This window comes from Eimeria tenella, genomic scaffold, assembly GCF_000499545.2.
Source record: "Eimeria tenella Houghton genomic scaffold, Eth_scaff106, whole genome shotgun sequence".
NCBI classification, from domain to species: Eukaryota; Apicomplexa; class Conoidasida; order Eucoccidiorida; family Eimeriidae; genus Eimeria; species Eimeria tenella.
The window spans coordinates 15283-40986 of NW_013541468.1; the positions used below are offsets into that span (position 1 = coordinate 15283).

The 25704-nt window shown below is 52.2% G+C and overlaps 5 protein-coding genes across 5 annotated transcripts; 3 read left to right on the forward strand and 2 right to left on the reverse strand.

Moving 5' to 3' along the window:
* Positions 1-3538: 3538 nt before the first annotated feature.
* On the reverse strand, positions 3539-5059 carry ETH_00001980 (peroxisome biogenesis factor 7, putative; the record flags this gene model as incomplete). The annotated part of the gene is made up of 1 exon (XM_013372739.1): positions 3539-5059. The coding sequence occupies one exon, from the start codon at positions 5057-5059 to the stop codon at positions 3539-3541; it is 1521 nt and encodes a 506-aa protein (XP_013228193.1).
* A 3673-nt stretch (positions 5060-8732) lies between these two features.
* On the forward strand, positions 8733-11633 carry ETH_00001985 (uncharacterized protein; the record flags this gene model as incomplete). The annotated part of the gene is made up of 2 exons (XM_013372740.1): positions 8733-10901; positions 11220-11633. 2 exons carry the CDS (start codon positions 8733-8735, stop codon positions 11631-11633), a joined length of 2583 nt encoding a protein of 860 aa, XP_013228194.1.
* Positions 11634-12116: 483 nt separating this feature from the next.
* ETH_00001990 (uncharacterized protein) lies at positions 12117-15411 on the forward strand (the record flags this gene model as incomplete). The annotated part of the gene is made up of 6 exons (XM_013372741.1): positions 12117-12731; positions 12993-13262; positions 13402-13550; positions 13836-13901; positions 14268-14962; positions 15080-15411. 6 exons carry the CDS (start codon positions 12117-12119, stop codon positions 15409-15411), a joined length of 2127 nt encoding a protein of 708 aa, XP_013228195.1.
* A 1004-nt stretch (positions 15412-16415) lies between these two features.
* On the reverse strand, positions 16416-19565 carry ETH_00001995 (uncharacterized protein; the record flags this gene model as incomplete). Its single annotated transcript, XM_013372742.1, has 1 exon — positions 16416-19565. One exon carries the CDS (start codon positions 19563-19565, stop codon positions 16416-16418), a length of 3150 nt encoding a protein of 1049 aa, XP_013228196.1.
* A 3702-nt stretch (positions 19566-23267) lies between these two features.
* ETH_00002000 (uncharacterized protein) lies at positions 23268-24087 on the forward strand (the record flags this gene model as incomplete). The annotated part of the gene is made up of 2 exons (XM_013372743.1): positions 23268-23331; positions 23633-24087. 2 exons carry the CDS (start codon positions 23268-23270, stop codon positions 24085-24087), a joined length of 519 nt encoding a protein of 172 aa, XP_013228197.1.
* Between the last annotated feature and the right edge of the window lie 1617 nt (positions 24088-25704).

Here is a 25704-nt window from a genome sequence, read left to right on the forward strand (position 1 = left end):
CTTGCTCAGTTCCTCAGTAAGCTGCGCTGTACCTGCATTTACCCTACAAGAATAATCAAATTAAAGGTAAAACTAGTGAAACTGTGTTATTTGCTTAATGTGGGTATGCAGAATTCACCAATGTTGATCGCGTCTGCCAACGTTCCAGTGCTGACACTACAGGGCCGTTTCATTGGTTGTGTTGCAGCTTAAATCAGAGAAAGTCCATTCCGCTTCCGACTTCATAACCCTTCTATTTTGCTTATTTATCACGCAATCACCGCCTGCAGCCTTTTTGGCTCGATCTGCTACTTCCTACTGGCAGCAAATACTCCCTGAACACACACGTGAAAATTCTGAAAGTTGTATTGCCTGAAAAACTCTCAACTACCGATGCAAAGAGGTATCCACAGGCTTATGATGCCCTCAGCTGCACACTGGCAACAGGCACTCAGTGGGTTATTTTGAAACAAACATACAAGCACACAAACGTATAAGAAGAAATGCAACTAAAAAAATTACATAGTGTGAAATGAGGAGAACTCCCGTTTTTGCGGCTCTCCACACAGCTTGATTGATAGATGAACTGTTGTGAGAGCTGCGAAGAACAAAAATGAAATGCATAAATCTGCAGTTATCAACAGCTGAGGCGCAGCGGCAGCAATTAACTCCTTAGGGCGACGCAGCTGTTGTGGATCGGTAAAGTTTGACTGCAATAAGATTAATTTCCCACTCTCTTTCAAAGTAATGCATGTAATATCGCATACCTGTCAGGCGTGAACTGGATGTTGCAACTTCTGCTTGAGTCATTGGTCTGAAATCTACTTGTTTGCTGCTTGTTTGATGGCTCTCCCGCACCAACTTCAAGTTGTTCAGGAAGCATGGGGAATGCAAATGTTTTGATGGATTATGAGGAAAACTGCAATGCCTTTTAACTGTTGTTAGCTGAAACCAGTCGACGGACTTGCAGTCAGTATGCAAATGACCCTTCAAGGGCAGAATTAGTGGAGATGAGGATTGCTGAAGAACTGCATGCGCTACAGGACTGGGGTCTACTTTTTGAGGCCCTATATAGGGAGTCATACTGTTAAATCTATAGTTTTTAACCCTCAGTTCAAGTGGAATGCAGAGGAAGACTCTTTGCCATAAATAGCGCCAGTGTGACAAGCAGCCCGGGAAAAACCTCTAACTTTCTGTTCCCCTCTTACTGGCTGAAGCTCATTGCTTGCATGAAACTCCTCAGTGTTGACAACCTGTGTAGGAAAAAGACAGCGACTTTAAAGCATAGAAAGGCTGATTTGCCTCCCACAGATGTGGGCTTGTACTAGATTTAAAGATTTACTGAAACGCAGGACAGAGCTTCCGAAACCAATGGAGTGGCACTTTGCATCTTTCATTTCGCTTTTATGCTGGTAAATTTTCTGTAAGTTTCTACTGTCAACATTTAGAAAGTGTATACTAGGGGGCTTCAAGCCCTAGGCCTACTTTGGCTAGGCCTAGGTGTTGTTTCAAAAAATATTATAATAGATATCCTTTTTGACCTCCTAGTACTGGGCAGGCTCCTTATATCGTAATTATCCAGTACAGATCTTTTTAAAAATAAAATAATAACAGAAAACAAATTGATGAAGCTTAGATTCAATATTCAATTTTAAGTAAGTGAAGTCTGCAATTAAAAGTAAGCTGTCTGATGACGCTCTGCCAAGCTTGTGCTCACTGCAGGAAGTATTCGCAAACGTGGATACTAGTGAAACATAAAAAAAAATAATAACTAAAGCAAGGAAACCCCTTCGGACACTTAAGTTTAACTCCTCTTCATAATAAAAAGAAAATAAAATCTGATTTTAATTTAGGTATACTAGCTTCTTTGACGAAAAATCTTTAAAGAAATAACAAATTTTAGGGACGTGCAGTAACCTTTCCCGTTGTTTCCATCTCAACTCGCACTTTATCACATAGCTATGCAACAGATACAATAGATACATGCTCACGCACGCATGCAGTAGCCTTAGAAAGGCACTTTTTCAGAATATCTCTTTACTCACCAACAGCCACAAAGACGTAGATAATGTGGTGGACTGCTTCCGTCAGCAGCGAATAGGCGGATAATTTACACTTGACGCTATATCAATTTTTGTTTCACACCGTCCCACTTCATTCCCCTCTGCAGAACTCAATGCAACGTCTTAAGAGCACCGTTTTAACGTAGTCCAGAGCAATTTCCGCTATTGCTATCGGCTTCGTTCGCATTAAATTTGTTTAGAATTTACTAGAACTATATAGCAACAGTTTGGCTGTTTACTCAAAATGCAACAGGGATCAAGGCCGCTCTGAGCTCTGAAAACTCGCGCCATTTTCACTTTTTGTTTCTCCTTTCCTCGAACTCAGTAACTATGGCGCAGAGCAAATTACGTAGGAATAAATAATCATGGCATACTGTTTCCCCTTAAAGGTCTCACAAACCAACAAGTTAATCAGAGAGAGGAACAACGGGAGCAAGAGCAAGTTAAACTAAGACTGAACGAAAAAATCCAAATATCCACAATACAGCAGGGTCCTACTGGGCCTCCTTAACGTGTGAAAGCTCGGAATTAACTATTATTTTTACGTTTTATGCGTGAGCTACGTATGAGCCTAGTATGAGCCCAGATTATGGTGTAAGTTGTCTGCTGCTCATTCCACTACCATGGGGTTGTCAGATTCCGCTACAATATTCTTATTTCTCTAGAGACTCTAGAGCTTTCTCTTTCTTGCCGAGTCCCTACTGCCGCAGTTCTTCTCACTTAACTTGGCCCGCGTTTTTCTCAATACCTCTGACGGCTTGTCCTTGTAGCCCCGAGCTGGAAGCTTTGGGACCAGCGTGCTCCTTTTTTCCCTGCCGAATGCGTGATTTGCCTTGAACTAGGATTTGCTTCTTTCTGATATTCATTTACTGAGGCACCCTCCCAGGAGTGGCTCATCTGTACCCAGAGTCCACCGCTTTATGAATTTAATTCAGCTCAAGCATAACTTTAGTGGGCTCCCTTCTAATTGCAGGGGTTCTCCAGTCGGCCCAATTCCTTCTTCATGTTTACCTCTGCAATTCTAAGTCGTGCTAAGTGCCAACACTGCATACAGTTGGTGGCAACTCACAAAAAGGCTATGGGTTTCTACGGACGCTCAGCCCCAGTCGCACGTGGGGCAGCTAGACCTCTTTTTGCTTTTCAGGCTTACCCGCCGGCGATCTGCCTACTATTTCAACCCCTATTCTCAGTAAGTCCGTGAGTTGCAGAGTCGCAGCCACAGGGCCAGCTCATGGCCCGCCAAGTAAGAGCACTTTGTGTCCGTCTGTCCTTGCCTGTATGTCTTTACCCCTCACAGTAAATTCCGCTTTGTCTATTAAGTCGAGTGTGTTGCGCATGCACCTAGGCTGCCACTGCCGCATTTTCTGCCTATAGTGTGCAGCGTTTCGGGTGTCAGTGACTCAAGTAGCCAGCGCGCATGTCTGCCTTTCTTGTCTGAAGTGCTGATCTCGTCCAAAACTACAAACACTCGGCTTTAAGTGGCTTTCAGTGAAACTTCAAGTGGAACTTTTCAATCTGAGAAAGAGCGGCCGTTTCGGCACCGGCGGCGGCGCAGGGCCGGAGTCTGCATTCCAGACACAGACACTGCGGTCCCAGCTAGTGGAAACAATAAGGCCAGACTTGAAGACTGACCAGTCAAGGCCTAAAATGAACTCCCGGTGGTGGTCGAAGCAAGCGAGCAGCCGCACCCAGCCGCTGCCGGGCACCAGCGGCGACGGCAGCGTCGCGCTGCTGCTGCTGCTGCTGCTGCTGCTCTGTCCGTCAGCCTTGCAAGCTGGGGATACTGAAATTGTGGTGCCCTCATCTGCGTCCCAAATCTTGACTTGCATGTCATATGAACAAGTGGCGAACCTTCGGGCTTCAAATGGGTGAGACGCCACGCGCCTTACGGCGAGCTGGTGCGCCTGGGTGCTGGACACCCGGCAAGCAGCAGCAGCAGCAGCAGCAGCAGCTGGCGGCCCCGACGAAGCTGCAGCGCCTGCAGCCCCCGCGCTTCTCCGCAAGTCCCACAGGGCCACAGTGCCGTCTGCAGCCCCCGTGAGGATCTGCCAGGGCCGGTGCTTCATCCAGTCCACAGCCAGGGCTTCGCAGGGGTGTGCTGCAACACTCCAGGCAGCAGCTGTGGGGGCCCCCTGGGGGCCCTCCGCCCCCTGTGGGCTGCGCAAGTCGTGGACAGCCAGCCGGCAGTCTGCGCCCACGGAGGCCACCAGCGCAGCCTCCCCAGGGGAGGAGCAGCAGAAGCAGGAGCCTGCTGCTGCGCTGTGCTGCAGCACGCGGATGGCGGCGCTGCTGCTGTGCTGCATGTCCCACACCCGCAGCTGCCCGTCCAGCGCAGAAGAAATCAGCAGCCGCTTATCTACGCAGCTCCAACTCAGGCTGGTCACGTCGCGGGTGTGGCCCTTCAGCTCCTGCACAGCCACGCCTCCAAAGGTTCCTGCTGCAGGCAGCGCAGGCAGCGTGGGGGGCCCCTGCTGCTGCTTGGGGTGCCCCTGCTGCTGCCCTGGGGGCCCCTGCTGCTGCCCCGGGGGCCCCTGCTGCTGCCCCGGGGGCCCCTGCTGCTGCCCCAGCCGCCACACAGTAATGGCCCCGCCGCCACCCCCAGCTGCCAGCGTCTGCGCACTCAACTCCGACCAGGCCACGTCGTTCACTGCCTCCTTGTGGTTCAAAAGGGCAACTCGCTGCGGCTGAAGCACATCTCTGGGGTTTGCGGGGATGTCTGCAGTGTGTCGGACTCCAGGGGGCAGCTCCGGGGCTGCTGGGAGAGACTGCGGCTGCTGCAGCACAAAGACTTCAACAGAGCCAGGGCCTGCCATGCCGAACAGCTGCGAAGAACCCACGGCCACAAGACTCTCGGAAAAGGGGGAGAAGCGACAGGCCTGGCCGCAGTGATGCAGCCGCCCCATGAACACGGGATTCACTCTCCCCTTCATGTCCCGGCGAAAGGTTGCTGCAGCGGGACCCATTTCCGGCTGCTGCTGCACCCCGGCGACAGGATTCGCCGTCTGGCCCCTCTCCATACCGGCAAAGAGCCAAACAGCGCATTCAGGAGCACATACAGAGAACCAAAAGAACCAATAAGAATTTAAAACGCTAGTTAGGCCCCACAAACGCTGCACATTATGCGTAGTGAGCTGAACAGTGGCTACAGCCTACAGATGACTGGAGCGCCGACTCTACTGGAAGTGCAGAGTCTAACTTGAGCTTAAGTCTCGCCTAAGTATGCTTAAAATTCAAAACATATTGAACAAAAAATCCTGGGACTCTAACTAAAAATGGGACTTAATATCTCTCCGCAACCTATCTCTGCCCTGTGCAGGCACTCCAGACAGCCCCAACCTGTGCCATTGCTACCTTGCCAGCCGTGAGTGTCACACTAACCTGAACCCACAATATTTAATTCTGCATGGAACTCATTGTATTTACTACGCAATTTGCATTATGCGTAACTCTAGCTTAGTACGGCTTCTTGTCAAAACACCCTTCGTATTGTGGTGGATATGCCGACAGCTCTCCCATGGTTTCCACCTTCCACACCTTCCACCTGTCTCTCAGAGTTTACTCAGTAAGCGCAAGTGTTGCGCGCCGTGCTGGCTTCGTTGTTGAAGTTGTTTTCTTTAAAGTGGTGATGCCGCCCTAAGAAGCCTCAAAACGAGAGCTCAGGCTTCTGCTAGGGCTTTGAAGCGGCCCCGGTGAGGCACGTGGAACTTTCGTGTCATCTCCGCATAGCGGATCTGTGTGGCTTTCTGCTCTAAATGATAATCTGTATTGCGCAAAAGCACGCATCAAAGTCTCAACTCTGTGTGCAAAAGGCGAGACTTGGGATAGTGGCGCCAGAAAGGAAAGATGAAACTGTCTGAAGTGCAACTGGCGGCCAAATCCCGCTTATTGCCCGAATCTGCAGAACGCCCAACGAGCCCCCGTGTATGGCTCTACGCAGCACAGATAAGGACTTGCAGTAGTGTATGGCAGGCTTTGTGGCCTAGAGCTCCTCCGGGGGTTAGGAAAAGCTGCTAGCTAAGTTAGTGGCGACAAATGGCACACAGAGTGCTCCGCCTGAATGTAAGGAGTTCGCCGCAGCAACCCCATGAGCTCCATACTTGAGGCTGAAGAGCATTTCGATGAGCTGCGATCCAGTTACAGAACGAGAATTTCTGTTCTCTTGTAATGTGAGTTGTTTGAGTTTGGGGAAGGAAACATCACTACTGCCCCTAATACGACAGCCAATGGAACTTTATTATGTGTCGCACAGACTTCAGCATTTTAGAAACAGAACTACTCGAAGCAGCATTCAGGAAAGCAGCCCGCAACCAGCGGCCAGTCTTCCCCCAGTGGTTGTTCTTGCTGGCGTATATGAAGGCTCTGAAGGGTCCAAGGCATTACTTAATACAGCAAAGGTGGGATTTGGGACAAAAAGAAGTAAATACCATCAGTATATTAGGCACTCGAGTCAAATATTGTCGGGATACAGGACAATCGAGTCACTTCCAATAGTGCCCCACTACAAAACGGCAGATGGAGGGGTAAGAGCCCCAGGAGGCAAATGACAAAAAGCTTTTTTCGCCGCGCTGCTGTCCCGATCATCATACACCGCTGATCTCTCCTCAAAAGCTTCCCAGGAATGTCTTTAGTGAAGCCCAAAAGAGTTTTCGTGTTAAGATCAGGGAGGAGGGGCTGCAATGGAGTGCACAGCCACTCCCCAACTGCGAACGCTTTGCGAGTTCCGCGTGACGTGCAGATTTGTTTGTACAGGACATTACCTTATTCAGTCATTCATATAAGGAATATCCCAACAGCGACAGACCCCTAGCGCCATGCTCTATTTGGCAAAGTAGGTGGAGATGTTCAAAACTCCTCAAGTGCAGTAGCTGACACGCTACATGAATTGTGTGGCCTCACCATGCCTAAATAGAGACCACAGAGGGGCTTTAATAGCCCCTTTTCTAAATGCCGAAAGTAGCACTTTTCAGTGACTACAGTCTACTCCGACGCGCCAAAGTCATATACACTAAATTAATGGCAGAAGGTAGTAATGACACTAGGCTAGCCAGCACCAGTAACAGGCGCCGAAGGCCTCTACTTCCTACTAGCGCGGTTTTGCATATATGAGTGAAAATGTCTCAAGTGTTCCTTCTCTAACTAAGGACGTCACACCGAGCTACACGGCTAAAGCGACTGATCTCGGCGGCTGGCTCGGGGGAGGCCTCCAGCTAAGCCCACAGACTCTCATTTACAAGAATAATCGTGAAGTAGAGGACGCGCACGGACAGGATGAATAAATGGAAGCGCTGTGGGAAGAGTAAACCATGCTCTAGCTAGGGAAGTACAGCGGCCTGCAGAAAAGAAAACACTCCTCGTACTGGACCCTGCCCGAAGTTAGGCGTTACCGAGCAAGCACTGAAAAGTCGCACGTTCAAGCTATAGGTGATTTCTACAAGGTACAGGTGTGATCTATAGAGTAGAAGAAAGATCTATAGGCTACAAGGAAGATCTACAAGCGAAAAGTGAGGTATATGGGCTGGGTGGGGTGGACTGAGTCCAGGAAGGCCGATTGCTTTAACTGGAAGCCTGAAGAGAAAACTTGAAGAAGAAAGTGCATGTGTAGTTGTTTTGGCAAAGCCCGGAATTTACAGTGTGCAAGGGACAAGAACAGCTGGAACCTTGAAGGCAAACTAGCAGCGCAAAACGATTAGTGCTCTTGCAGACCTACTTTAAGGATCTGCGGCTAAATGGAACCCGCTAAGAAGAGGCTGCATTGAGTGTAATTCAGCGCTATGGAAAGCCCTACGGGTAGTGCAGAGCCGCTGCACTAACCACTGCAAGTGTTTGGCCCTACGGGTATTTCGGTCCAAAAAAATGCAATTTGACCAAATATAAACTCATTTGAGTGCTGTGTCAACTAATCAGGGGGCTATGCAAACCAGCCAGTGCACATAGCCCATGCAGATAGAGTAAGCTCAAGCATCGCAGAGGGGTGCAGCAACTGAAGGACACAGTGAGAGCATCTACGCTGCCTGACTTAGATCATGTCTTTTAGAACTGAAAAGGGAAAGTACATTTAACTGAATGTGTTCCAGCTCTGCTGAAGCATTTGTAGAGGGGCTGCAGACCTGGGGAGTCACAGTGCCAGATGCCAGTGGCGAGATCACCACGTTCGATCCTGCTTTAGGTAGCCTTGGTTTTGGAATTTGAATAGATACTTACATAAGTTTCGATAAAAATAAATACAAGGGAGCGTGATGTACACTCCTGCACGAACGCGCCACAGATCTCAGACGCAACCCAAGCCCGGCTGTCCTTGTGACAAAAAGGCGACTGAAAGTCCGCAATCTCACGCGGAATGATAAGTGCATCTCTTCTCATTTTTAGTCAAATTCATTTAGGTTGTTTATTTGCTCATCAGTAGATCCTGATATACCTCCAAATAGTGGTAACGGGCAAGCCGCCGAAGCTGCGAAAAGGTCCAGCCAAACGCAGCCGACAGCTTGCTGCTCTCTCCCGACGCAGTAGAGATTTCAGCCTGTCTCCTTGGGGCCCCTGACTCACTTTCTCTATGAAAAAGCGTAAAACTTGATGTTCCAAGGGTACGGGGGCCCCACCCTCAGCCTCCGCCATCAGCAGAGGAACAATCGATTCTCGCAACGGCAGCAGAATAACCACTACGGGCCCCTATGAAGCCCTCGAGCCTGGAAAATGGCCCAAAGAGCTCATCTTTCGGGACACATTGAGGCCCACTCGGTGTCCCAGGGCTCCTTTGGCCTAGACGCTCTCGAAAGCGAAACTTTCACAGCCGTCGGCAGCGGGCTCACTGGCGTCCTGGCAGCAGTGGGGCCTGGAGACCCAGACGAAAATCTACATGGATCATGGATTTCACGGAGAGAAGGAAGCGGCTGCAGAAGTAGCAGCACTAATACCGGCGGCAGCAGCAATACCAGCGGCAGCAGCTCTTGCGCGGTGCATCAAGTCCCTCCAAGGCACTGCAGGACTGCTGAAACGCTCATTCTCTTCGATCCTCCAGTTTTGAACACACAAGAGAAGCAAAACCACATTCACCGGGAACACGCGCCTGAGCAGCAGGCACAAGCCACTGGGAATGAAGAGACGTCAAACGCCTTGCTGAGGCTACCAACTGCAGCGGCACCACCAGCAACAACAGCAGCGGCAGCAACAACAGAAACAAGATTAGAAGAAACAGCAACACTAGCAGCAGCTGCAGTAGCGGCAGCAACATCAACACCTGCAGCAACAGCAACAGCAGCAGCAACAGCAACTGATGCAGATGCAGCACCCAGATGGCTGAGCGACAACTCAGTTTGCTTTCCAGGTCGCCGTTGCTGCGTGAACAGCATGACTCAAAGTCCTTCGAGCTGCAGTTCTTGGGTCAGCTCTTCAAGAATCCCCAGAGGTTATTCTGAGTGCTGTCACAGAGTGGCACCAGCAGCTGCCACTCATAGCCCCTGCAGCACTAGCAGCACCAGCAGCACCAGCAGCAAGCTGAAATGTCGGAGAATTTCGCCTGCTTCAGCAGCTGCTGCTTCGGAACACAGCTGTCCGGTGACGGCGACTCAGCAGCAAACGCAGCCTCTTCGCCTCACAGCAGCATCGGCGGGAGCGGGCGCGCAGCCTGCGGCTGCTATTTCGAAGCCGCGCAGTGACCACGAAGAGAGAACAGCATCTGCAGCAACAGCAGCAGCAGCAGCAGCAGCGTCAACAGTAGCAGCTGCTGAGGGTGCACCACAGAGCAGAGTAACGACCCCTTTGCGCTTTGTACGTACACCTGGATTGGCAGCGGATGGGCCATTCGAGAGACATGTAATCCCTTCAAGACCGAGGACCCTACCTGCTCCGTCCGTTGTAAAAGGGTCTGCAGCAGCAGCTGCAGCAACAGCAACGGCAGAAATAGCAGCACCATCTATTGCTGCTGCTGTTGGCGGGAGGTCCCCAGCGACCCGCAGGGAACGCGGAATGACTGGAGGCCGGTCTTTGATGTCAGTCAGCAGTTCAGCGTTTGACGGGCTGTCTTCACGATTGCAGCGAGCTAGCAGCAAAGCCCCTCTGCTTCTCGAGACCAGCAAGACTGCAGCAGCTGCAGCAAGTGCAGCAGCTGCAGCATCAAGGAATGCGGTTACTGTGGCAGCAGCGGCTGCTGCGGCGGCGTCCGCTGCTGTTGCAGAGACACTTGCAGCTGAGAAGCGCGCCGGAGAACAGCGAATAGGACAGCGGAGACGCAGCAATAGGAGCAGCAGCGCGAGCAGCGGTAGGAGCAGCAGCAGGTGCAGCGACAGCAGCAGCAGCGATAGTGAGGCATATGACTGCACTGCACCACGTGCAGCAGCGGGCGGGTTTGGTGGCACTTGTGTTTCGTGTATCTCGTCTGTGTATCCATCATCCCAAGCAGCAGCAGTAGCCGCAGCCGCAGCTGCTGCTTCGCGTCAATTCGAGCCCGTTGCTGCCCACGGTGCTGTCCGGCCTATTTTCACTTCCTCTGTTGCTGCTGGGGCTCGAGCTCGCTTAGAGTCTGTGGATGAGTCTGAGCCAGATGATCTAGGGCTGCAGCTTCCACCTTCTCCGAGGACTCTGCGGAGCATCGAGCTAGCGAAACAGCCAGCAAATCCAGCACATCATGTAGATAGGGAGAGGCCAGGTGTTCCTGGAGGCGGCACGGTTGGTGTTTCTTCTCGAAGGGGCTCTCTCGGTGAAAGCATGCTGCAACTCATGCAGCCGCATCAGCAGAAGCAGCAGCAACCGCGGATGCTGGCTGAAATGCTGCCCGCCATTTCATCTCCATCTTATGCGTTTCTCGAAGCGCGAAACCTCGGAGATCTTCTCGCTCTCCCATCCCCCAGCCAAACAACTCTTAAGGTCTGTCAGCTCAACCACTCAGCACAAGGCTTCTTACGCCTCTGCTGGTATAGATGCGCTCGCACTGGCTCGTGCTGCTGTTGCTACTGCACCCGCCTTTTGCGCGCGCGTAGTTGCATGGTCTGTTCACGTTTGCAGAATGTGCAACACAACTGCGTCGAAAACAAGAGCGGCAGCTTCACGCCTTCTATTCCAAAAGCAGCACTAGCGACGGCACGAGGAACATCGACACCACCTGCAACAGTAGGAACGAGACTAGAAGCAAAAGCATGATCGTGCTCATCTTGTGACTTTCTCTGCACCTTGTGTGTTCCACAGGCGCATGTGTGGAGGTTTAGGGGTCTCCTGCCGCCGCGCTGGCTTGAGGAAGATCTGCTGCTGCACCAGAACCTCCTGCTCTTTTGTAGCAGCACAGAGCCGCTTGAGGTGTCTCTGCTGATACCCCTCGCATCCATCGCGTCGGCGTGGGCTGTGGATGGGAGAGGGAAGGTGTCCGCTGCGGCAGCGGCAAAAGGAAAAGCCCCCTACCGCATGAAGATTGTGGCGTCAGCAGCAGCAGCAGCAGCAGTAAACAGGCAGCAGGAACAGGGGGCAGCGAGAAAACATAAGGCGGCGAAGACCATCCTGTTTGGCATGCAGAGCCCAACTGAGCGCGATGCCCTCCTTAAGCACATATTGCACCTAGCGGACAAATGGAGGCAAGATATTTCCACCAGCAGCAGCTACTACTGAGTTAACACATGCTCGCTGCAGCAGCACCAGTTGAATATGTAGCATGTGTGGAGCTGCACTACAGATATAGTAGCAAGAGCAGCAAATGCAGTTGCAAAAGCAAGGAGTGCTGCTTATGTGGTGGCACAGACGACTTTGATTTCGTCCAGAGTTTCGCCTGCTTCGAGCTTTGTTTTTGCGTTTACGAATTCAAAGTAGTTGAGCAAAGATATTCTGACCTTGTTGTTCAGGTCACGCCCTTCAGTTCCAGATTTTCTTTACCGTCCCCCTTGCCAGCAGCAGCTACTGCTGCTGCAAAAGCAGCTGCACGCAGCAACCCGCGGACTGTTGCTAACGCAGCTAGCAGCACTCGTAAAGGAGGCCTCGCGTCGCTGGGCTCGCGAATTCCTTGGGCGATTGCGGGCACTAGTAGCAGCAAGTGCTGCAGCAGCACAGCTGCGAGCCACACAGGTATCGCGAGGAGTACTGCTCTTGCAGCAGTGGATGCGACTACGCAGCAGACAAGAGGAGGCGTGGGCAGTGCAGGGTCTGAGGTTGCATGCACTCTTGCGACAGCAGCAGCAGCAGGCGGCGGCTTTCGTTGCCACCATGGCGTCAGGCCACCTCCAGCTAGCCACGCAGCGATTGCAAGTGGCGCATCAACAGCTTAAGTACGCCTTACAACGACCTGTGGAAAAACGGCTCCATGCAGCTTTTACAAAGCTTCGCCTCCTCAGCACACTCACGGCAGCAGAGCAGCAGACGCAGAAGGGACGGGCTGTGAGGCTTTGTTGCACCATTCAGAGGCTGCAGCACAGGCTGCTTGGCGAAGCTTTCAGCAAAATGCGGGGGGCAAGGCTGATGCGTCAACAGCAGCAAGATGCCTTGCAGCAGCTTATGCAGCAGATGCGCTTAAGGCGGCTCAGGTGGAGCTGGCAACGGCTGATGTGGAACATGTTAGTTCAAAGGCAAGCTTGCATAGCTGGGAGCCAAAGAGCCCTTTTTCTTGTCTTCATTTGTATAAAGGCTCGCATGCGCAGTGTGCTGCGGCTGTTGCAACGCAACGCTGCAGCAGCAAATATGGAGGAAAAACTGAGAATTTGCAGCAACATTCAGCAAGTAAGCATTTGCCTCATCTAGTGTCCAACACGTCCCGCGGCATTCTGGGGGACAAGGAACACAGATTCAGAAGCAGCATGACCAGCTAGTTAGCTCATCTGCATAGTCGTACTAACGAAAGGCCAGCTTCTCTGACAGCTGGGAGCCCAGCCCATCAGGCAGGTGTTAAAAAATGCCACATGCGGGGTTTCTTTCGGCTAGTGAGACCTGTAGCTGTTTAAGTTTGTACTTAGGTTGGTTCGCGCCTTTCCCTGTCTGCAGGTGAACGAGCGGCTTCTGGTTTCCATGCGCCAAGTGCCTCGGCAGCGTTCCGTCATGCTTCTCGTGGCTTCACTGCAGCAGTCGCTGCAGCAGCGACTCTTGTGGGCTTTCCGTAGCTGGAGGAAGGCGATTAAGGACGGAAAGCAACGAGTTCGCGCCTTGGTCTTGCTGATGATTCTACTGGAGATGAAACGGCAAAAGTTACTCCAGGCGGCACTAAGCAGCCTCAAGAATCACGTCCACGACCATCGCGAGATGTGCAGACAGAAGGTTAGAGCTTAGGTTTTGTGGCAGAGAGTTGCACAGTTAGTCACCGATACTTATGTGTCTTGGTTTAGCATGCATGTGCCTGAGTTCCCAAAGCTGGTGCTGCTGCGTCAGCTGCTGCTGTGCGCTGTGTATGTTGCAGATGAGAGCGGCGTGGCTACTGGGCCTGTTGCTGAAGGAACAGCAGTTGCAGCGACTGCGCTGTGGGTGGCTCTGTTTACAGCGCCCCCCTCCGCAGGACTTACGGCAAACGGCTGTGCGGAGAGTAGCGTCTGTGTTTGAGAGGGTCCAGTACGTCACCACTGTTGCCTCCTGTCATGAATGATATCAGCTTAGCTTAGCAGGGGTGGCATGCCTGTGGTCGGAACTTAGTTGGATCATAATAGTTAGAATCCCTCTGATGACAGCAGCCATTGCTTACGTCTGCTCGTGCCTTTGCACGGCTGACTTCTCCCACTTCATGGGCAGGCTCCCCTAAGGGGTCTGAGTGCAAATGAGAGAAGAGAGGAAGCAGCTTTCAACTGGTTAGTGGTTTTTTCGTATATTGCAATTATACTGCTGCTGCTCTTGCGGTAGGTTTCGACAGCTCCGTGGCGCATTTCTGAAATTCCAGCAGATGCAGGAAACAGGGCGGACCATGCGGTAAGGGATTTTATGTATGTAGAAAACATTGACGTTTTGCTGTATTCATGCGTCAAGATCTCTAAGAATGGACAGCCAACACACCGGACGACGCAATTGCAAATAATGTCCTTACAAGCTCAACACTCAGCCAGGAGCTAAAGAAACTCTGGTTTTGGCTTCGTTTTATGTTCTTTTCTGTCCTTGGAGGGTCGTCACTTTCAAGGTTGTGAGCCGAGTGTGCCTTTTCTGTTTCTGATGCAGGTCCTTCTTAAGAGTGCAGATGCTGCTGCAGCTAGGCACGTGGCTGCAAGTGCACCTGCTGAAGTGCCAAGCATTGGGCTTTTCCGCTCTGCGTTCACACGCTGCTGCACTTGCTGCATGCAGCGCAGCAGCAGCAGCAGCAACAACAGAACACTCGGCTGTCAGCAGCAGCAACGCCTTCGACGTGGACGCGCCTAGCCGCGTATCAGCAATAGCAGCCGCAGCAGCATCCGCGAGGCTCCAGCAGCTGCTGGACGTGTCTTCAGATTTGATTGGCAGTCAGCAGGGACGGTCGTTAAGTGCTGACACGGCCGCCTTTGGCAAACCTTATATATATTTGCCGCCAGCATTTGGGCCTGGCAGCGCAACAGCAGCAGCAGCATCAGCAGCTGCTGCTTCTAGCTCCGGGGTAGCGGAGAACTATGGGTTTCTTGAGACGCTTCGTCCACAGGAGGGTCAGGAGAATAGCGAAGAGGGGGAAAGCTTGCTGGTGTCGTCCGCTGAGCCTCATCCAACGCTGCTTCATCTGAGCCCGTACAGACCCCGCCTTGGCTACGGGCTTGTGACTGAGGCGTGCCTCCAATCTGCCGACCCGTGTGATTTGGGTGTGCATTTTGGCTCCTCTGACGAGCTGCCCCCCAGTGTCAGTCGCAGTAGCGCAGATAGCAGCCCCAACGCGTTTCCGAAGACGAGACTCGTTCAACCTTCTGTAATTCTAAGTCACGACGGGCATCGCAACAGCACCGACCGAAACAGCAACAACTTTCCCATGAGCTCAAAGGTTTCAGACTTAACGGACTACGCTGCGCAGGAGGCAGGTGAGTGATCTCATCTTCGCTGCTTCTGCGTATCTGGATTCCATTGGTGCTGGACCCTGACACATTTCGGCGTTCAAGGCCTTCGAGCTGGTGCTGCTGGTTCCGCTGTTGCTGCAGAACTGGATGCGCTAGTTCAGGGACTGCAGCAAGAAGAGACCCGATCAGCATTTCTCTCTGGCTGTGCAGTTACTGAGCCCCCTGTCACTTTGGTGGCGCAAGGACTGCAACAGCGGTGGCCAGCCTCCATGCGGGTTGCTCCGATTGAACAGTTGTCATCGACGGCAGCTCTTGAGACACCGCAGCGAGAGTTTCTCTATGGGTTATCACGTGATGCCCCCACAGTGCAGGTGCCCAGTTACAGCTCTTGCCCGACTGCACTCGAGGAGCCCCTTAGCCCGTGTCCCTCTCCGTTCCGTGCCTGCTGCACGACGGCGGTTCCGCTGCAGTGAGGCGCTTTGGCGGCTTATTTCGCTGTCAGCCTTACGAGACGCATTCACACTAAAAATGAGTCAGTTGTGTCGAGACCCAGAAACGGCGCATTGGAGCTCAAAAGACAGTCCCAGCTACCAGTACTACAAGCTTTGTGTGCTGCAAAGAACCGGCAGCCGCCGCTATCGGCACCCTCGCAGCCTTTTGTATGCGCACAGTAGCAGCGATTGTCGGGTGCCATATAGTTCAGGCGTGTCTGCTACTATCTCAGAATACACTTGGTTCGGGCCTACAAACAGAAAAAGTTGAGGCTATTCGTTTAGATTTGTTCTGCAGATGCACATGCGCCCTTACATTACGTAGCTCACTGCAGGACCAATAAAGGACAGAAAGAAAAGCTGGTTTAATATACAGCTGAGCAACTGAAAACTAGGAATGCCTTCGCAGTCGATATGAAGGTTGCTTCACATCTACTTCGAAATAGTGGATTCCCCAGCACGATGCTTCTGGTCTCCCAAGCTGCGGCTATAGTGCGCAAGACCTCCAGAATGAAGTTAAGCCTTTGGCGAACAATCTAGGGGGCTGAAAGCATTGTGGGGAAAATGCCGAGTGTCCGTAAACTGCAATGTACAGCCGCTCGGGAAGCAGCAACGCAAACCCAAGCAATGTCAAGAAACTGCCTGGGAATTTCAACGCAGCGCATCTGCCGCGCCTGAACACTTCATAGCAGGAGTTGTGCCTATTCGGGAGCACGCGCAACCCCCGTTTCCTCTATATAGTGTTACTCCAAAGTTCTACATGCTGCGTCCTGGGGAATCCCGAAGAGCCCTCGGATTCGGGATTTTCCACCTGACATCCCTACAGCTCAGTAAGAGCCAAAGTAGCAATGATGGCGCCCGCTATGACGTCATTTCTGTGAGCGCAAACACTGTATTGCTTCCATTGCTTTCTCTGCAGCTCTATGGCCTTGCAGAAAGCGGTCACTGCTCTGCCGTTATGTTCCCTCCTGCCAGTGGTGGCTGCCTCATGGTGGGAGTCTCGACGTGATAAGGCCCGTCCCTACAATACACACAGTCCTGCTATACGACCGGTTGCAGAAGAAAACATTTAGCTTTTGCCTTACTGGCCCCATTCGCGTCGGAGCGAAGATAACGTGTACCTGCACTTGCTGTTGGGGGGGCACCTTTCCCTGGGAGGGCATACAGCGGAAGGGGTGGCGAGCGTCAAAGCAGAAGTCCAAGCTAAGTTCGGCGCTGCAGTTGTACAAGTACAGCGCCTGCTGCTGGCACTCCCCCACAGGGCAGCCAGCAAAGTGCAGCTCAGCAGGCGACAATTCCAGACGTGGCAAGCTCAACACGCAGCAACCCTGAAAAAACTGGTGAGTGACGCTCTGCCTCTCTTGTAGAGAAAGCCCCTCGCTAGAAACGCAGTAAGAATCTCCTGAGCCACTGCAGCACGACTGTTTATATGTGATGCCTACAGAATTTTTCACAACGTCTAGCGGTGGCATGCATGGCGAGGCCTGCGTCGACGGCACTGCCACATCTTGCAACGTTATACAGCATGAACCTGTAGCGGAGATGCATGGGACGGGTACTGGACAATGATTAGGCAATGAGAGCAGCCTCTGGTCATTATGCTGTTCCCCTTTCTCTGCAATAAATGCTCGAAGCATATCGTACAAAAGGACACATACAGATTTTTCTCGTGGGTCCGAAGAGTCGCTCTGGTCCCCTCCCCTGATCCCACCTCTGCGGGATTTGTCGCTAGTGAGGCCTGTCCCAGCTGTCTCTGGCCGCAGGCGCGCCACGATGGGCCTTCCTTTTGGAGCTGGAAGAGGCATGCAGGAATTTACTTGGCCGGTGGGCTCGCTGAGAGCTCCCCTCGCTGCCGGGTATGCCGTACGCGTAGACTTTAAATGTGAGGAGAGCCAGCTATTGTTACATCTGCTAGTGGTTCGAAGATGTCGTGTCGCTGTCGTTGGAGTCCCGGTGCAGGCAAGCTCTTCCTCGCCGCTGCGCGTGGGGCATTGGCCAGCAACGGCCACCATCACGTGTAGCTGGAAGGCCAAGGGCACCTGCAAGTTGCGCCAATTTTGCATGTGCTGAAACCCGCGACGAATCTCACAGGGCTGAGTCCGTAGTGTCAGGCGTACTGCTGCGGAGGACCGAGGAGGCAGCAGCAGCATGGATGGGGTTACCTCGATGTCGTACAGGTGTAACAAGTCATCCAGCCCCACAAGACTTTGAAGTAAAGTCGAGGGCGTGTAAGAGTATCGGCGCTGTATAGCCATTTGAGAGGAAGACTGTGAAAGGGATCCCTGTATGGGCTGTTCCTGTTCATTATTTGCTTGAGGCAGGGGCTCTCTTACAGGTCCGTGGCCTCCTTCCTTAGCGATTGCTGCCGCCATAGCTGGCTCACTTCTTGGAATGGAAACAATGGGCGGAGAAATCCAGCGCCGCCGCTTGAGCTGGGGCCCTTTCGGTGGGAGGCATGGGAACTGTTCCGCGTTACCAGGATTCGGAGCTTCCTTTTGAGCTGAAGGGTAAGACGTATCTTCTCTTGGGCGTTCGTGAGGCTCTTTTTTGGTCCCGTTGGGTACCCGCTGTTGCTGTCTTTGGCGAGGCCACCCCACTCTTCGATGCGTTGCACCTCGAGGTGCTGTCAGGTTGTCTAGTGGCTTCGGGAGGTCCTCAACATTTGCTATTTCGAGACTACTCTGCACCTCAGTTTTCGGTGAGGCAAACGTTTCAATAAGGGCAGCCCATGAGGTATCTCTGCATTCTGTGCTCCTTGAAGATTCGGATAAGTTGGAATCGTCCAAGAGGGGCCCAGCTGTACGAGGACTTGCAATGACTCCACCATCATGGGAGCCCTCTGCCAGCTCCGACCTGTCAGCCGCTTTAACGACTGAATAATAGTCCCTATAATCTAGTCCCTCCTGAGAAGGCACACCGTTTGATCCCCGAACGCCCTGTTCTTTTAGCTGGAATGTCTCATAGTTCCTAGGCTCTGCTTTAATTTTCCCTGTGGGAAATCTGAATGTTGACTCTGGGGCGGCAAAACACATTGCCAGAGGAAGGGCTGAAAGATTGTCTGCGTGCAAAGTGACACAGCGCTCTTGACCCTGAAAGAGCGCCCCTAAGTCCAGAATCTTCAGCTCTCGACCGTCAATTGAGAACGACCAGCGCGGTGCGACGCACGAGGCGTGCAGCTGGAGGTGACCCTCGACACAAGGCTCGGTGCCCGACCATTGCACCGTACCCGCCAAAGCTGGCGGCCGCCTTGAGCACTGGACGACGCCTGTGGGAGGCTGGCTGTCGGCCAAGCCTGTCGTTGCCACCAGACTGCATCGGGGAGATACAGGTGTCTTTAATGACTTTTTACAAACTACTGTGAGAGGTAAGGTCACCTCTGCTGGGCAGTCCAAGCGCAGCTCAGCCGTGAAAACGCCAACAGATCCCGGCTCTATTTTCAACTTCTGAGGATGAATACTGAGGCGCACGAGTTGCTGCTCAAGCAAATTTCTTAGGGGAGCACTGACGTCTCGGCCTATGCTGACTTGCGCTTTCATGACATACGTGCTCGTGTTTGCTACGGGGAATAGCTGTTGCTGCAGCTGCCCTGGAAAACAAACTGGGAACCGCAATCGGGGAGGGCACCTGAACCGAACCACAGGAGCTCGAGCCTCCACTGGAACCTCCACCTGCTGACGAGCCCCAAGAATCCGTAGTGAAGTTTTACTAAAGAGTCCCACAACAGGCGGAGCCTCCACATGCACACGAAGGGACAGCCCTGGAGCTAGCAAAGGACACAGAACAGGATAAGGCCTGAGCTCAGTGCCTGTGCCTATGCATAGACCCCCGTCCTCTTTATTCAGTACTCGAACTGGATGAGGCCTTTTTCCTTTGTTGAGAATCACTAAGGGGGCACATCGGCGGGAGAAAGGAATCACCTCCTTGAACACAAGCTGAGGGGGCGACAACTCTAGATCCCAAGGAGCGCTGGGAACCTGGCCACTAAGCACAGAGGACGAGTCCCTGTCTACCCTCGCGGAAATGCGGGCAGGGGCTTTGCGTGCTTGCGTGGGACCCTTCTTTGAACTATGGCTTTCTGGGCGTGCCAAAAGTGTCAGAGCGGCAGGGTCGCCTCTATGGTTTAATGCTGCTTTCATGCTGCTAGGGGTTGCGGGCTCCCACAACCCCACATCAGAAAATAGGGCCGGTTTAGGGCTGCGGCCCTGGCCATCACTACTGTGTTCCTTCCATGTGAATCGGCGGGAACACAGAAAGTGGACAGGCAGTGAGCCCACCTCGTCCCAGCATTCACCATGCTCAACCTTAACTGGTTTTACAGATAATGTCTATGTTTCGAGCTGTGTTCCCAATTGGGAGATAAGAGAGCTGCGTTAATGGTGCCGCTGCAGCGAGCACGCCAGGGAAACTGACCCCAAGTGACCTCAACGATCGGTAGCCCGCCCACAGCCATACTTTCCGCTGTTCAAAACGGCTTCAACTACAAACATTTTGAGGCTAAACAAAAGCTTATCGTGAACACGAGATGATAGCACATAAGCACAATCGAAAACGTGGTAGACAAGTCATGCAAGAGGCACTTCGTGTCGCTCTTAATGCTTGAAAGCTGACTTGCGTCAACTTTCCCGAATTCAGGAAGTTCACAAACAGGCATACAGGCTTGTTTTATAATTCAGTGTTTGCTTGTAGTTGTAGAATTTAGAATTGCTTTGGCGGAGGCCTTCACTGCTTCCATGGGCTTCCAGCCCCATCTGGCTTGTACGAAGAGCGCAGTGGACGTCGTCTTAGTCTACAGACGCTAGTTTAGGACTATCCAGAAAGCATGATGAGGAAGAGCATCAAGTCGGGCCAGAGCGTGAAAAAGCGGACCACAGAGTGGAGTGGTCCCAGGCGGCTTATGGTTGCATATAGAAAGAGCGCAAAAGCAGTTGGCTTGTTCCACGCGGAAGGCGGGCGGCACTCAAAAGGAGTGACTGGCAGTGGAACAGCTGGAACGGAAGGAAATCATGGTGCTGTATCCCAGCGTTGGCTGGGTTTAGGCTGTCCTTTTGGCTGTCCTAAAGAGCCGCAGCTCCAGCTGATCCCGACGTCTGATGCTGACAACCTCAAAGGAACTAGGCCAAGTTGTTAAGTTTCCGAGGGCGCCAAAGGGAACAAAAGTGACCACGGCCAGAACAGGACTTAACTAGCAGGGGGAATAGTGGAGACAGGCCCATCACCAGGTTGTTCCTCTGTCTAGACGTGAGTTTGGGAGGCCACTGAAGTCCTGAACTACGCATTGAATGCCTACCACAGTGAACTCGCAAGACTATCTTTTTATCTTTCACTGATGCACGGTCCACACATACTCCAGACCGCAAGAATGAGCCACCGGTAGTGCACAATACCACGTTGGGGGAATTGCGCCCTCTAGCAAAAGAGTTGTGGACTGTAGGGCCTCACAGGCGTAATACCTTAGCCCTAAAAGGGCGTAATATCGAAGAAGCGGCTTGGCCTTTCTGGCACACGTTCTACATCTTCTGCCCAGGACTGTGATCTTCATTGCGTAAAGAATTCAGAGCGGTATTGCCTTGAGTTACTATTCAATGCATGTGGATTGTAGTTGTCATCCAACATCTCCAAGCAATATACTACCTCCAAGTAGCGGTTGATGTGCCCAGAAAACTCAGAAAACGGGGATGGAACGGCTGAATAAAATAGCTGTAGCTCGTACAATGGTACCTTCTGGCAGTGGAGCTGCGCATTGAACTTCTCTCCTACTGGAAACCGCACCACACCTAGTGATGCGCCAGAAGACGCAAATCCTCCAGCTGCTAGTTGAGCCTTTTTGCGCGTACTTCGCGCAACAACCCAGACGTGCACCTTGGCCCGTGACCATTACTTACACACGCATCGTGGAGATGCTATATGGCCAGCTCCCTGCTCACTGGAAGGCCATCGTCCCAAAGGAATGATAGCCCACTTGTCCTACGGGGGATCGTCCAAGGTCTTAAAAAAATTAACTGTGCATGCAAGAAACTCAAGGGTACGCAGTGCAGGGTATCAACTCCCGCCAGTCCAATTATTTATACACACTAGTAAGCATGTAAGCATAAGCCTAGTCCTCCATATATTTCTAAGTAGAACAGCGTGCACGTATTGTCGGTGAGAGAATCTCTAAATGCCATGAGCCTTGAGCATTATCAATCCCTCACCTGCGCCACGAGACCGAATTCATGGGCTAAAAAGTCTTAGATGCCTTGATACCACCCGCCATAGATTGATCTTTAGATCTAAAATTGATCCGTAAGACGTAGCGGTTGCTCGGGAGTCGCGAATGCGCGAAAAAGCACTACAGACCTCTACTGATTCCACTGCTGCTCTGGAGCTGCAGAAGGATCACGTAGGACGATGACAACGTTTGGGGAATTGGTAAAGTTTCAGTATGATGCATTCGAAAGACAAGGGGTCCTCTATAGAAGAAAAATGGCCCCAACTGGTTGTAATGAAACGCCGCTACATCCAGAACAATTACTAAAGCACGTGCGAAAATTTCTGAAGTCCAGCTCCGTAAAAATGGCCCCATTCATAACACGCCCCACAGAATGACGCGTTGACACCCACCCTTGTCTACGCCTTCTACAAGACAAGTACTACAGGTTGTAGTACGCACTTAGTCTCCCCTCTAGACATAATATGACAGAGTCACGTACCGCGGTGCTCCGTTTCCGAATTGGAACATGTATTGATCGACATTCAATTGCAGTAAGCTTCCCGTGGCTGTTTGCTTATCCATGTCCACATATATACTGGGATGGCGTAGCCAAATCCATATTATTAAAAGGTATGTCAGAGCCAGCCACTTGGGGGCTTGTACACACCTCAACTGTTACACGCTGACGGCCTGGAGCCCAGTGGGGGAGCCTCAGGGGACACAAAAAGGTACGGCTCCGCCAGGGTAGACGCAGAGGAAAGCCCAGTTCGACGGTAGTGGCGTCTGTGGGAAGAACTGCACTACAGATTAGTGCCTACCTTCCCATTTGGCAATGGGCAGGCTCCGCCGCATCGGCGCTGCGTAGCATGCTGAGATGCTCCCTTGCAACACACGTCGCTTAGAGACACTTCCTGGAGAGCTAGCCTGCCTCTCCTTTAAGAAAATCGCAGTAAATTGATTCTAAATACAGCTTTGGGAGGGGCCGCTGGCTTGCAGGGGTGCGCAGATAGACGTTCTTGAGGCTGCTGCGACGTAGCTCTGGCGCATGCTCCCAACGGCGGCTTTGGGCTCCTTGAGGGGTTCAATTTGTGCAATCGAACAGAAATAAGTGGGATCGTCCGTTTGATTTTTGTTTTCGGAACATTACGGTTGAATTCCCCCTGTCAAACCCTGTCGTCTGTGGCGACCGCCTCCTGTTTCCCTGTTTTCATAAGGGCATCAGCTCCCAGCCTGCTTGTGCTCTGTTTCTCTACAAGACATGCGCCTCCTCTGAAGCTAGAGTGCTTACTAGTTAAGTTGAGCCGAACTGTACCCCGACTTCTCTTTGTAGGCTCTCGTGGTGGTGCTGCAACGGTCTGTCAGCATTGTGGGCTTCAACGGCCCTGCGTCTCTCGTTCTTAACTGCGGAGCGAGGGACTCAACGCCTGGGCAACTGTTGCGGCAAGTGCCAAAACAAGCAAGCCCTACACGACCTTCCGACCCCGAGAGTGTTTTCCGAAAGGACTAGCCGGACGCCACTCGTTTGCAGGGCGCAGCGGCGGACAGGCCTTGGCTGCAAACTGCTGCTGCCGCCGCTGCAGTAAGAATCTAGTTCGGAGGGCACCAGGATATCCACAACAGGGCTGGGCAGCGCACGTACGTCTTGAAGATGTCCACGAAAACACGTCCAGGAATCCCTGCAGCCAAGGATGCAGAGGAACAAGTTGACAGCGGTAAGTTCTGTTTAGCAATCTTATGGCCTGCAGGGCGCTTACTACTGGTGCCAAATCCAGGGGAAAGTGGGAGAATTGCATTTCAGTATACTTAGCCGTGCTGGAAGTGATTGTTCTTACTCGGCTACTGCCTAGCCGTCTTGACCACTTCGTTCACTCCCTTGATAGGTTGCCGTTGATGCAATTAGCGCATTCGGCGTCCACTTTCTGTGTTCTGCTTCTAAAAGATGAGCACTTAATTGATTTTCTACCGCGTCGGGTTCAAGTTGTCTCGCGACCCATGCTGGATTGCGGATCGCAGCGAGCGAAGTGTACGACGAGGAGGGGGAGGAAGAGGGTTCTGAAGAAGAGCAAGAAACCGGGCCGGTTGAACAGTTGCCACCTCAGACTGAAGAGGGCGTAGAGGAGGAAGATGAGGACGAGGATGAGGAGGTGTTGAGTGATGATGAGGATGAGAGCCTCGACGACGGCGATGTCGCCTCTGTAGAGGAGGAGGAGCCGCCACAGCTTGGGCAGAAACGAACTCGCCAGCAGCAGCAGGGAGAAGGAGAAGCGGACAATCTTGAACAGGAAGAGTCAGAAGAAGGCACTGACCCGGATGACGAAGTGGAGGAGGTTGACCCGGATGAGGACGAGGAGGTAGAGGACGATGTCGAGGCGCAAGGCACTGAAGATGTCGACGATGATGAATTAGAGAACGCTGAGGATGAGGAGGCGGAAGAGGGTGAGCCGGATCCGAAAAGAGCCCGCGTTTGAGTTCTTTGCCCACAGGGACCTCAGACAATCATCCCGAAGTATCGGATGGCGCAAGATATCTGTGCTTACGAAACCCAATTTTGCAGCAGCAGGGATGTCTTAAGTACACCTGTGCGGTCCACAGTGCTGCACGGAAGTTTGCCGTAAAGAAATTCAGTTTGGAGCTGAGAAGATAGGGAGCTGCAACGGAAAAGAGGGACATGAGGGGTGTCATGCAACTTGCGGTGTTGACCCACCCAAGAGTAGCAATTAGGCTTGCAGGTTCGGCTTGCGTGCAACGCGACGGACGCGAAGTTGCTGGGTTAGGCCTCCTAGCTTGAAATAGTTGCCTGTTAAACTGCGCTAGCCGCAGATGCGTAGTATCGTTTGTCAGGCGCCGGCTTTACTGCCATTTCTAGGGCTACAGACCAACCTTGCTACATCCGCTTCGTTGGCACTCTTCCCGGGAACTGCTCGGGGTGGGCTTTTCGTTTAGCACGATACCTCCGTGGCTGTGTGGCTGCGTACTTGATTGCTCTTTGACGCGCAACGAACCTAAGGCTGTCGACCAGTAGTATGTTGCTAGGTGGAGTCAGGAGGGCCTGCATTTTGTATTTATGCCTCTAAGAAAGCAATAAAGTGCACGCCTAGCAGCGAATTCAGTGTTTGTTGGGTGGGGCTGTCCTCTTCACGAAGATCAGACAGAGATCAACAGGGAGTAGGCTGTAGCTGTGGAGCAGTGGGCCCGGGAGGATTAGGATTTGATCGACCGTGAACAGGTGCATAAGATGCCAGTATCGCTACATTTTTCGATTGCCACTGACTCGCCGGATCGGCGGGACTCTGTACCCCACTGTGGGCACGATCACCCAGGAGGATAGAATGGTCGAAGTTGCATTGGAGCTGATCTTTCTGACTAGCCTAATGAGAAAGCTGAAACTGAATAAGGTAGAGCAGCATCGGCCAGCAGTTGCGGGCCGTCTAGTTTATGTGGGTCACCAGTGGACTCGTCATCTTGCTCACGGAATCCCGTGAAACTCGCCCCACTACTGGTAAATACGTGACAGTAAGAATAATATTGGCTGCTAAAATGCACAATAAGAAGGCAATTTTACTGGAGAGGACTGAAAGTTTGTTTCTTGGAGCCTTTTGCGGAGCTAGCCAGTGAGTGGAGGTGCAGACATGACCACCGGGTCTCTTGAGTGATAAAGCAACGGCGTAGAATGAACTTCAGTGAAGAACCGCAAAAAAAGTCGTGCACGGAAGTGTAAGATCGTTATTTTAACAGTAAAAATAGATATTTCAGCAAACCGACGGCTACGACAAGCCATGCCGGTCCGCGGCACAAGAGATCTTACCGACACGCCACGTTGGCGGGTAAGCCTTGCCCGGCGGGCAAGCCTTAGCGGGCTTCGTTTCTTTGTCTCACAATATGACAGATATGCATTCTCCTAATAGTGTTTCGAAATAAAGTTTGCTTGTTTTGCTAGAAGACGGTGATGCCCAGCTGCTTCACTTTAATTTATGGCACCTATGCGATTGTGGGTGAGCAACCGTTAGCTCGTTTTTCTCTCAGCAGTCTCACAGGGTCAGGCTCCGCCAAATCGTTTATTAGATGTCTAAGCTGTATTTCAGTAA